Source organism: Metarhizium brunneum, chromosome 3, assembly GCF_013426205.1.
Source record: "Metarhizium brunneum chromosome 3, complete sequence".
In the NCBI taxonomy this organism is placed as follows: domain Eukaryota; kingdom Fungi; phylum Ascomycota; class Sordariomycetes; order Hypocreales; family Clavicipitaceae; genus Metarhizium; species Metarhizium brunneum.
In genome coordinates, this window is record NC_089424.1 from 4,345,380 (window position 1) to 4,357,491 (window position 12,112).

The 12,112-nt window shown below is 51.4% G+C and overlaps 4 protein-coding genes across 4 annotated transcripts; 2 read left to right on the forward strand and 2 right to left on the reverse strand.

Annotated features, from left to right (window-relative positions):
• Nucleotides 1–1,064: 1,064 nt before the first annotated feature.
• fucP_0 (L-fucose-proton symporter) lies at nt 1,065–2,697 on the forward strand (the record flags this gene model as incomplete). The annotated part of the gene is made up of 5 exons (XM_066130808.1): nt 1,065–1,300; nt 1,350–1,441; nt 1,505–1,630; nt 1,699–2,050; nt 2,106–2,697. 5 exons carry the CDS (start codon nt 1,065–1,067, stop codon nt 2,695–2,697), a joined length of 1,398 nt encoding a protein of 465 aa, XP_065986744.1.
• A 380-nt stretch (nt 2,698–3,077) lies between these two features.
• On the reverse strand, nt 3,078–4,044 carry lvr (Levodione reductase; the record flags this gene model as incomplete). Its single annotated transcript, XM_066130809.1, has 2 exons — nt 3,078–3,388; nt 3,459–4,044. 2 exons carry the CDS (start codon nt 4,042–4,044, stop codon nt 3,078–3,080), a joined length of 897 nt encoding a protein of 298 aa, XP_065986890.1.
• A 4,387-nt stretch (nt 4,045–8,431) lies between these two features.
• On the forward strand, nt 8,432–9,203 carry G6M90_00g065720 (uncharacterized protein; the record flags this gene model as incomplete). Its single annotated transcript, XM_014684715.1, has 2 exons — nt 8,432–8,930; nt 8,992–9,203. 2 exons carry the CDS (start codon nt 8,432–8,434, stop codon nt 9,201–9,203), a joined length of 711 nt encoding a protein of 236 aa, XP_014540201.1.
• A 195-nt stretch (nt 9,204–9,398) lies between these two features.
• G6M90_00g065730 (uncharacterized protein) lies at nt 9,399–10,139 on the reverse strand (the record flags this gene model as incomplete). Its single annotated transcript, XM_014684714.1, has 1 exon — nt 9,399–10,139. One exon carries the CDS (start codon nt 10,137–10,139, stop codon nt 9,399–9,401), a length of 741 nt encoding a protein of 246 aa, XP_014540200.1.
• Nucleotides 10,140–12,112: the final 1,973 nt, after the last annotated feature.

Sequence of the window (12,112 nt, forward strand, 5' to 3'; positions counted from 1 at the left end):
ATTTACCAGCGGCCACTGTGGGCTGTCAGCTGGCTGGCAGTGGCGGATGCACGGGCAACGGCAGCTAAGCAGCTGCTGAAAACGGGAAGGCGCGACCGGGAACTGGCAGGAGCACTTGCTGGGCGCTTCTCTCACATGCGGGCACCTCGCTCAGTGACGAAGCTATTGACACAATTCGAAAGATTGACCCTTCAAAATCTGAGGCTACAATCCCCCTGCCTGAGATCATGGCGTTTTGGCAGAAGCGCGGCCTGGCGTTCACTGACGAGAATAAATACGACCCTTCTTATCCCGCTCGCGCGATTTGTTCCGACATGTGCTCCATACATTTGTATGGACCTTCTGACCGCACTCGACGAGAAGACGCAAGTTGGCATGCAGCCTCGCCCCAGGTGCCCTCTTTGAGTCTTGTTCATCACGTCCAACCATCTCCAATAATTGAGCCTGGCATCGCCGCCACATCACAAGTGTTCATGACCCTGTTTTCTGGCATTTGACAACTATAATCTGGGGCAACCAGATCTCGGCGCCACCTTCCGCCAACACCAACTTTCCCCCGCGTAGCACGTCCAGCCACAGGTGCTTAGTGAGCGTTGGCGCAGGACAATCTCTCCGATTGAAATGCGGAGTCACGCCAGACTTTTGAGTTGACTGAGTGTCCTTGCCATCCCTATTTATCCGACGGCCATTTCGCGCGGTGTCCAGGGACGGGAAAAGCTCCCCGTGGCTTGAGACAAGGTCGACGACATTCAGCTATGAACGGTTTGAACGGCCGATGCCAACTTTGGGATCCAACGGGAGCTGTCGAAACAGAAATCGTGTGCGTGGAGGCTGCGGTGGTGTCTGGGGAAACGCTTTTATTGTGAACTACCACTTTGGCCTGGAAGAGGCCATCAAATGGATACTGTCCGAACATAAATACTTAGGGCAAAGGAACCACTCATTGCATCGAGAAATCCTCAGTTGTTTCCAGAACAGAATCAAGGGACTTCCTCCCTGGACGAAAGTGCTTGTTTTCTTATTCTGCCCTCCAACGGCAGACTTCGACACTAGTTCTTGCAATCATGACGACCAAGCCGTCACACTTGAGAAGGCAGCCTTTGCGAGTTCACGATGATGACAGAACTAATGCTGCCGAGATGACCTTGCGTCAATCTCTGTTCCCGATTTGCCTTGTTACGGTTCTCTTCTTTCTTTGGGGATTTTCTTACGGGTTGCTCGATACTTTGAACAAGCATTTCCAAAACACTCTGCACATTGACAAGTCGAGATCTGCCGGCCTTCAGGCAGCCTACTTTGGGTGCGTATATACTGAAAGGACCTTTGATACGTTGCTAAGCAGATTTTAGTGCATACCCCCTGGCTTCTCTTGGTCATGCGGCCTGGATTTTACGTCATTTTGGCTACCGTGCCGTCTTTATCTGGGGCCTCTGTCTCTACGGTAAGCTAAAACACTCATACCGATGTGCTCCTCGAGGATCAAATGTTGAACCAGATACCACAGGTGTTGGAGCATTGCTCACCATTCCTGCTATCAAATCGCACAGTTTTGGGGGATTCTGCGCTTGTATTTTCGTCATCGGCAACGGCCTAGGATCACTCGAGACAGCTGCCAATCCGTATATTACCGGTAAGCCCCCTGGTTTAACTGTGAATAAGGTTGAAGTTTTGCGAAGGAGTTGCTAATACTGTTCCTAGTGTGCGGACCCCCAAAATATGCTGAAATCAGAATCAATATCTCCCAGGCTTTCAATGGTATAGGATCCGTAGTCGCACCCGTGATGGGATCGTACGTGTTTTTCACATTCAACGATCAAGATGCGCTGCGCAATGTGCAGTGGGTTTATTTGGCGATTGCGGCGTTCGTCTTTACCTTGGCTGCAATCTTCCTGTTTGCCCGCATACCCGAAATCACCGATGCGGACATGGAATTCCAGGCCGCAGAAGCCCACGCAGTTGACAACGATTTGCCTTTCAAAAAGCAATACAGGCTGTTCCATGCTGCCTTTTCTCAGTTCTGTTATACGGGTGCTCAAGTTGCTATTGCCACGTAAGCAAACAGCACTAGTCTGCGTGCAGGGCAAGTTGCTAACTGCTGTGACTAGCTATTTCATTAACTATGTTACGGATACGAGACAGGGTACTAGCAATGCGAAGGCTTCTCAGTTCCTGGCTGGTGCCCAAGGCGCATTTGCTGTCGGCCGATTTGCCGGCGTTGGTCTAATGAACTGCTTCAAACCTAGGGCGGTATTTGGCGTCTACCTGACGCTTTGTATGGTCTTCATTGCGCCAACCATTACACAAAGGGGCAACACTGGACTCGCATTGCTATATGTCACACTCTTCTTCGAGTCCATCTGTTTCCCAACCATCGTGGCTCTGGGTATGAGAGGTCTTGGCCGTCATACAAAGCGCGGGTCAGGGTATATTATTGCAGGTGTTCTGGGCGGTGCTGTTGTTCCACCTCTGACTGGTCATGTTGCAGATATGCACTCGACCGCGACGTCCATGGTTGTGCCCTTGTGCTTCTTTTTCGGCGCATGGTCATATGCGCTGGCAGTCAACTTTGTACCATGGTACAAAGACACCATTGATGCGTATGCCGTCACTGAAGTTGGCGTGGGGCCGACCATTGCTGTTGCTCAAGATGTAGAGATGCAGAAGGGTGTGGGTGAGGACAGAGGCGGTGACGACTGATGAGGAGGCACTCGTCTGAGGATGTGGAGCTCATGCCGCAATGAAACATGATTCCCTTCATGCTATAGCCCAAGAGCTCACCTTTCTTATTATAACAATACGAAATAGTCCAATATTAGGCTTTGAAACCATCGTGGGATTGTGCCCAGTGATCATGGCCGATGACTGTGTGGTTGGAGTTTACTTGTTACAGGGACAAAGGCTCCAATGGTCACAATAACCTGCTTTCGACTCCGTCTCGGATTTTTAAACATGGGCATAGTCCGCTGGTCAAGGTCCATTCAAGGTCCTACAGTCTCTGTAAAAGAATCCATGCGCTCCATATGGGATGTCACCAAGCCCCCATTCATGTAGTTTATACCTGCCGGCCCATGATTCACTCATATCCACGCCCCGTCAACCTGGTACACACTCCCACTCACAAACGTGCTCTCAGGACCCAACAAGAAGACAATGACATTCGCCGTCTCCTCCGCCGTGCCTTGTCTCCTGAAAGCAGAGGGGTCATCAAACGGTGCGTCCTTGGCCCTGCCAACAAAATCCCAATTCTTCTGCATCAGGGGCGTGTACACGGCGCCGGGGGCGACCGCGTTGACGCGAATTTCGCGGTCGCCGTTTTCTAGGGCCGCGGCCTTGGTGAGGCCAACGATGCCGTGTTTACTGGCATCATAGGCGGCGTGCTTTGCGAAGCCTAGCGGGGCGTTAGCAAGATGGACGTATCTTGAGGAAATGAAGTCGCGGGAGGGGAGGAGAGAACCAGCCTTTTAGGCCATGGATGGACGAGACGTTGACGATTGACCCGCCGTCGACGACGTTGCGCAGCTCGGCTCGCAGGCAATACATTGTGCCCGTCAAGTTGACGCCGATAATCTTGTCCCACTCGTCGTCGTCCAGCTCTGCAACGGACGCAATGCCGTGGCCCTTGCCGATGACGCCGGCGACGTTGGCGGCGCCGTCTAGGCGGCCGTATTTGTCGACAATGGACGTGACCCAGCTGTCCACCTGGGTTCGCTTGGAGACGTCTACTTTGGCCGTCATATGCGGTGCCCCCAGACCAGAGAAGAACTTTTCGGCGTCTTTGATGGCCTCTGGGTCAATGTCTGCAATGCACACGGTTGCGCCTTTGCGGGAGAGCAGCTGCGCCGTGGCGAGCCCGATGCCGCTTGCGCCGCCGGTGATGGCGTATACTTTGCCGCGTAGAGGGGTGTAGGGTGCCCCGTTTGCTTGGGTCATGGCCGAAGAGGAGGCCGTAGGGATAGGAGTGGGAGGAGTGCCGTCTTGGATGCGTTGGCGTTTAGGAGGGTTCAAGGGCTCGCCGTCGGCGTGTTCTGTTTTGACGCCGGCCATGGGATGATGTCGCAGGAGGTGGAAGAAAATCAGGGCATGAGAGCTTTTTGGGGGAACAGTAAAATGTGATAGTTCACTCTTAGATGACACCAAGCCCATATATAGCGTTCCAGGAAGCGGTTTCTCCTGGAAGGGTGGGTATATTGCCGATGATGGGAGTACGAAGACTACACAGCGCAAGACACGTTTCGATTCCAAGTTGGTTTGGAATGAGAATCGACTTTGCCGAGTGGATGGGAGCGAGTTGCTGGCGCCGACATTTCTACCGAGCCGCGAGGTGGCTGGCTGGATGTGGTGTCGTGATGTCAATTTGAGGGGCCGCAGGTGATGCTCAAATTCCATTGTCCTGTCTGGTTAAAGCCGGCGGGATGCAGATGCTTTGGTTGTTTTGCGTCGGGTGCAATTTATTAGAATAGGATTGGCTGCATCAGATTTCCTATGTTGGAGATTGAGTGGGGTTTCCCCCACGTAGAGCGGCCGATAGCGCCTCACCGGGTGCCGTCGGGATGATGAAAAGTCTCAGGCGCTTGTTTAAATACCCGACGGCAGATAGGTGAGTGACAGGCGAGGTGAAGTTGATGCTTATCAGCTCTACCGTGCCAGGGCGGCGGATAGATGTGCTCCAGGCTCTGAACATGATGACATGTTGCTTGACTGGAAAATGGACCTAGTTATGTCTGACTCAGGAACGGCCGTTGTGGTCTCTTCCGCCGGCCTTGGAGGGGGCATGGAGCAAACCCAGACATTGGCTTGGCCCAGCCAGCATCGTTTCCATCGAGTATGACGCCTTATTCCACCAGACACCAATAGTATGGGCCCGTGCCGCTATGGTGTAATTTAGCCGTGAAGATTGCGCATCTCAGCACATTGGAAGTTTGCCGTCGCCGAGTCAAACGGACGGGCTGTTCCGCCTGGCCAAGTCAGAGGAACTAATTGAGGGGTTTGGGCTGCCCAAAAGACAAGCTATATAAGACTCTTATGAGCCCTGTATCATCATCACAATCTTTCTGGGCTTGATAAAATCTGCAGGGCTTGCAGGCATTGGGCCTCTTGCATCGATATGACATACCGAGTCTATTCCATCGCCCCTTAGCAACATTGCCTGGTACTACCAGCCTCGGGGGCCTTGGTACTACTACCTGGGCCTGGCATCTGAAAGGCTTCCGAGCCTCTCTCCATAGAGTTTAGGCTCCGGATTCCGCTGATATTATGCCATGGACCTTAACTCGGCCTCTCGGAAAGCCAACGATCCATGGGAGTAGCAGAGGTTTCTTGACAGGTCATGTATGTCTCATCAGACGATAGACTGGGATATCTATTAGTGACTTTGGCATTCCAATTACTCCAAGAGTCTATAGATGCTTACGGCCTCGGAATCGTAGTCATATCACCCAAGGCTTGGTTGCCTCGCCGATATTGCTCCATGTTGATGTTTGTTCCAGTAGTGCACGTGTCAACAGAGGGTTTGAAGAAATACCGTCATATATGAACTATGAGTTTGAAACGAATGCCGAATTGGCTAGATACTGTCCATATATATGTGCAGTAACTATGCTGCAGCTTCAACATGCTGGGGCCATTGCCTTTAGCCATGGAAAGGTCCATGGCCTCGTGGACAGTCCACGTTCCATGATTTAATCTACCAGTGCAAATTGATACCGTGAGGGGAGAGTGATTCACATCTAGCTATATGGCCCCAGAATTAATGGCCCCAAAGTTGGGCTTCGACGTGAGGCAAAGGTTATGGGCGTAGACAAGATGTGGCCCCAGATAAACCGGCCCCAATGCCCGGTGACTTGACGACTGGTTCACGGCTTGTAACAGCGACATGCTCCAGTACGGCCCGTCGGGTTAGTATTTACATATCTTTTAACAGGATGTCCAGTACATGATGTTGTATAATCGTAATGTAGAGTCGGCTCACTTGGCTTGTTATCCACACAATTGCACCAGAAAACTACTCCTCGAACCATACTATTTGGGTATTAAGAGCCAGACTGAATGCATTAAAGCGTACTTTGTCTCTTGTAGTATTTTTGTCCTGCGTCACTGTCTCTTGTTCTTCTGGCCAAGTTAGAGGCCTCTTTTGGGCCTGCTGGATGTGACAATTTCTGTCCAAGTACCCCTGCGTAAGTCAAAGGAACTGGCCCCAGGATCAAAATTTTGTGGCGTGTGCTGATTTGCCAGTATCTTGAGACAAATGTTGCTGCCAGCCTCACTCTCTGCAAGTCGCTTCACAAGGTGGCCCCAATCGGGATAACGGTGAGACTAGCTACATGGAAAATGGCCCCAAATTGGTAGAGAGTACTTTTAAGGTATATCTGCTCAAGACACTGGGGCGAATTGATCTCTTTGCGTCTTGACAAATACGCAGTCCACCTGGCGGAGCATGTACTCGTCTTTGAGGGTTCGACTGTACCCCTGGGGTCAGCTCCCTGACCAGCCAACTACCAATATGAATAAATATGGACACGGGTATAATAATGCTTTGGTACCCTATGAAAGGGCTGGGTTTTTCCTGGCACCTATCGACCCCTTTGCTCGGCACCCACCCGTTGCTTTCGACTATTCCACAAACTAGGCATCCCACAATGCGACTTTGGGGCGTCCCGTCGGGTTCCCTTGCATCACTACCGACTTTAATATACCATCAACATACAATTATTATAAAGATAAAACATATAATTTCATCACCACAAGATAACCATGGGCCTGGGACCGGGGTGGTGCCGTCACCATTGGCCGTGGGGGGCAGTTGGGCCGGAGGAGGTGCCTCTGATACGCAACGGGGATAGGGATTCGTACTTGGTTTATTTTAACCACATCGACTCTTTTCCTCTTTTTATTTCATCTCATCTGCGGTGGCGCGGGGCCGTCCCTCGTCACAACGGTCGGGTTGATGCCGACGCATGTGCCGGTAAGACGATCAGGGTCAGGCCCTCACCAAGTTTGCCGGGAAGACAATTGCGGCTTAGACGAGTTTCTTCCCTACTGATTAAAGACTGATATTGGCCCCGCGTGGATATCTGATGACATTACTTCACAATACGCTGGTCTTTCACCAAAAATGTGAGCGAGCGGCTTCTCATCCTCCGATGAGGAACGAGTCTTGCGCCCTGACAGTCTGCCAGGAGAACAGTGCAGCGGCAGCGGCAGCGGTCCTTCCTCTACTTTCAGTACCAGACATCTTTGTCTTCAGAATTGACTTTCAACTCCCTCACTATTCGCCCCGCGAAGCAAAATATGTTGGCCCAAGCGCGAGCCGCTGTCAATGCAGTTGCCAACGTGGATGCGACAAGGTGTTCGAGAGCTCCAAAGACTTGGATCGACACTACGCGACGAGAGCACATGCAACAGCTAGTCGTGACTTGTATATATGTCGATGCGGCTATTTTAATATTCGCAAGAATCACTACTATCGACATTCGGCCCAAATGTCATGTCTGCCTCGACGTCCGTATTTCAAATGCATTTGTTCGGAAAGACCAGGGGCAGAGGACATGATTGAGCATTGGGCACCCGTCTAGGATGGGATTCATTTGCTGGTTTGTAACAGAAATCGGTTGTCGGATTGTGCCTACTTGCAATTTGCACGAGGCAACCTTCTCTATCTGATTTGATCATCTATGGTATGGCCATGACTGGTTATGGCGTACCTTTGCTCGCTGAATATTGCACAGAATTTTTCTTCCACCCCTTCACCCTTTTTATCTTGTCCTATATTCGTTGCTATGCGGCTATCCCTCCCTGGTATTCTTTGGGTAAGCTTAAATCTCTCTCTCAAATTCAATAACGGCACGGGAAAGTGTTACAAGTGTTTTTTACAATCTTCGCAGTTGAAATAGCGGATGAGTTGGGGCTGGCCACCCACTTCTTCGCCTGGTCAGGACGATGTCGGTTGTCATTAGAATTCGAAAAGTCATCTGATTGTTTTAGGAGCCAAAATGCAACTGGTATTGGCCTCGAGAAAATACTAATAGTCATTACTATACAAAAAAGTGTAATTACCTCTGCTGCCGTGTTGTTCATTTTAATATGGCACGGGGCTTTCCATCGATCCAACATTACGTCCAGTCGGTATATACCATCTCGTCGGCATTTATCACTCGGCCGGTGTATGCGATATAATCGAGACGTATAGCTCGCGCCTCGGCATGTATCTTGTCGGTGTATACCATTTGAGCCGGCATTTATCACGATGTCGGAGATATCGGAAGTTTGTTGCTCATGTACACCATGAAGTGGGGTGCCGACGCCCTTTAAAGAGCTGGTGTCCATGACAACTTGGATTGGCATCTTTTGACTCCCGTGTATCTTCAAAACACGACAAATCTTTAAGCAATCAAGCTAGTCGACCAACATCCCCTCCTAAGCCTACACTTCTGCAATGGAATCACTCTCGGCTACAGCTTATGCGCCTCCTCCGGAGAACGCCATGGCCGGCGTACCGGCTCACATCGTCGACTTGCTCGACCAGCTCCACGCTGAGTCATGGGACCAAGAGTCCAAAATCACCCGAGATGACTTCAAGGACCGCACGCTGCACGAGGTGATGCGCGACAAGTTCATCGCTCTGGACCAAGACAAGGCGCAGTATGTGTATGCTCTGTGCCGCGCCACCGGGGCGCGAACCATCGTCGAGGCCGGCACCTCGTTTGGCGTCAGCACCATCTATCTCGCTCTCGCCGCCGCTGCCAATGCGTCGGGCGGAGGCAAGCCGGCGAGAGTGATTGCGACGGAGCATGAGCCGACCAAGGCGGCCAGGGCCAGGGAGATCTGGGACAAGTGTGGCGAGCAGGTCGTTGACGTGATTGACCTGCGCGAGGGGGACTTGAGGGAGACACTCAAGGAGGACCTCGAGGACGTGGATCTTTTGCTTCTGGACAGTGAGTTCTTCTTCTCTAGTAATGGAGCGCTGCCCGGGTGCGAGGCTAATCGTTGCGACAGTTTGGACTCCTATGGTCCTCCCGACGCTGCAGGTCGTTCTGCCCAAGATGAGGCCTGGAGCCGTTGTCATCTCCGACAACACCATCAGCTCGGCTGAGGGGTACAAGGATTTTTTGGAGTATATGCGTGGTCCGCAGAGTCCATTCATCAACCTGACCCTGCCGTATAAGAACGGTCTGGAGATGAGCATTTACGTGCCGAAGCAGTCGTAAATGGCCAAGTGCGGCCAGTTCATTTCGACTTGCAAATCATGTTGGATAGTATATGCGTCGGCTTGGCACTTGAAATGCATGATTTTGCGTATTGACGCGCACTCGTCTCATTGGCCGTATTCTATGCATCTTGGCAGGACAGCGTTGGGCAAAACCATTATTTCTGGGCCAAGGGCATTCATTCACGTATTTGCACTATTGAATACATGCAGATTTATTCCGTGCAGCATCCTCTTCAACGGCATCAGCCATGTCTCCCAGCGTATCAAACTTCCAATCATAAATCTCATCCGCTCTGTTACCCATTGTTGCACCTGGCCTCACAATCCAACTCGACTTGATTCCTGCCTTTTTCGCGGGCTGATGATCGTGGAACTGGCTCTGCGCCGTTTGTATAATCTGGTCCTTTTCGGCGCCAAACCTGTCCTTGACCTCGCGGATCATGTAGTCAAAGTTTGCAAGGTCAGGCTTGTAGCTGCCGACATCTTGGGCCGTAATGATGAGATGGAAAGGAAAGCCCTGCAATGGCCCCGCGTTTGTCCTGGCAAACGATTCGCGATCCACGTTGGACAAGATGACGAGCTTGTAGTATTTGGAAAAGCGGCTCAGGGCGGCTACGGAGTCGGGGAATGCGGGCCATTGGCCGACTGATGCGCCGAAAGTGTCGCTTTCTTCTGGGCTCGGGTCCTTTAGACCCAATCTGGCAGCAACTTGGGGGTGGACGGCGGCCAAGAGTTTGTCGTATGTCAAGTCTGGTGTCTTGGCTTGCTGGGCGGCTTCGCATTCGTGGTAGACTGCGAGAAGGTCCTTGCGTGACCGTGAGGCATTGTTGGCGTCGAGGAGGGGTTGCAGAGCGTTGACGACACCGGTTTCCCAGTCTATTATGGTGCCGTAGCAGTCAAAGGTGAGGACTTTGTAGTCGGAGAGCTTGGCCATGGTACTTGTGAGGGTTTGGTGGACTGAAGTGCATGTTCAGAACAGCGGTGTTGTCGTATAATATAGACGTCAAGTGTTGAGGTCATGGGTTCGGACCATGTCAGTGTATGGAACCTTATGGAAGGCGGTTTCAGCCCTTCAAATGACAAGCGGACAGCCCAGCACTGTGCCAATACATGCAGATGGCGGGTTTGCCTGACGCCCTGTGTCCATCCGCCAAGCCTTACCCCACCATTTCATCAAGGAACATTGAACAATTGAGGGAACTGGGTGTGACTCCGATCTTGGCCGTCGAGACCCATGCCGAGATCCGGTTCCGGTTCCGGTCTCGCCTCCTGCGGAAGGACCAAAGCTACCAAGCGCAAAACGCTGCTACGCAAGAGACTAAAAGGCGGTTGACGAGTTTGTGGCTGCTCTTGCGCCGAAAGAAGAGATTCTTAACTAAATCACATGTAGCATTACCGCACACGCAAATGGTGTAAAAGACGAACACGCTTGCCACATATCGACAAACGCACCCCTGGCCTTGGAGTATACAATGGGGCTAGAGAATCTATGCTGCGCTGGCTCATGATCGTTATACCGTAGACTGTACTTCTGCAGATCCGTTCCAGCCCATCGTCACGCTGCCAGTCTGCCGGCAGGGCTACAGAACACTCTGGAGCTTGCAGGGTGTGGTGATGCAAGCAAAGTCGCGCGGCGGCTCTGGTGGCATTACATCACAAGACGGTGATGCTACATGCCTCCATTATATGTGTGGAAGAATTACAAGTCCTACCAAGCGGGGCATCTTTAAAACCTGGCATTCGGCCCGTGCGGTAGAGGAATTGGAGACCAATACTATTGTGCCGCTGCGACATATAGGCCTCATCTCATTATAGTATCAGTCGAGCTGTGGTTTAATGTCCTGGTACGTGTCACCAATCCAGACCGATATACAATTGCCATCTACGTGTATACTATCAATTGGTGTCTAGCAGCTTGTGAAGCGCTTCCTGATTGTCTCCATCTAGTCTATGCAAGCATCTATCAGAATCGCAGCCTACGTCACTTCAGAGCGTGCCGATGGCAGGCATGAGCTTTACCAGAATGCACTGCCTGGTTTCTTGTGATTCGGCATTACCCGGGCTATCACATCATTATGAGTGATCAGAGCCCACTTCCTGATTGTAATTGTTTTTACACTGACTTTGAGCATGGTCAGACTGGCTGCGCAATGGCCGATCAGTTCCGAGTGCTCCAATCAGTTCATCCGCGGACTCTCATGCGCGTTACTTTGCAGCTTGAATGTTGCGTCCGTTATCTTTACCCCGCTATAATGTAGCATTCTGTTCCGCCATGATTGCCTGACCACGTATCATGTTTTCATTGCAATAGTTCTTTGCATACTGCAAGGCATCCATATACCCACACAGCGATATGGTATGTACTATCGAGTAGATGGACCTGCAGAGGCCCCCCCTGTATAGCGTTAAACTTGTTGAGCATATAAGTGCAGTTGGCACTCCCTCATATCACTTGTCCAGGGCAGCATCCGATATATTCTACTGTTACACGGAAATCGCCCTGTTGCACAAGGGCTACGGTCACGGGATTAGGGCAGAAGGTCCTCACCGACTTCTTGTATAAATAGACGTCTTCGGTCCCTCAAGGCCTTGAGGAAAACCAAGGACCTTCGATACCAAAGACTGTTATGAGTTGAATTGAGCTATTGCTCCAAGCCCTCTATTGAGCCCTTGTCACACCTACCATCAAATCTGTTCTGCATTCCAATAATCTCGAACTGGGCAGCACATCGCTCTCATAGCTCCACGTCTCTTAACTCTCAACCGCTGTTACATCCCTACACGATGGGGGTCGTCTTTATACTACTGGGAATTGCTTGTGTAGCGCTGTATTTCTTCTTCCATGGCCGTCTCCGGGGGGGGAATCGTCTGCCTCTCCCACCAGGTCCGACAGGCCTACCGATTGTG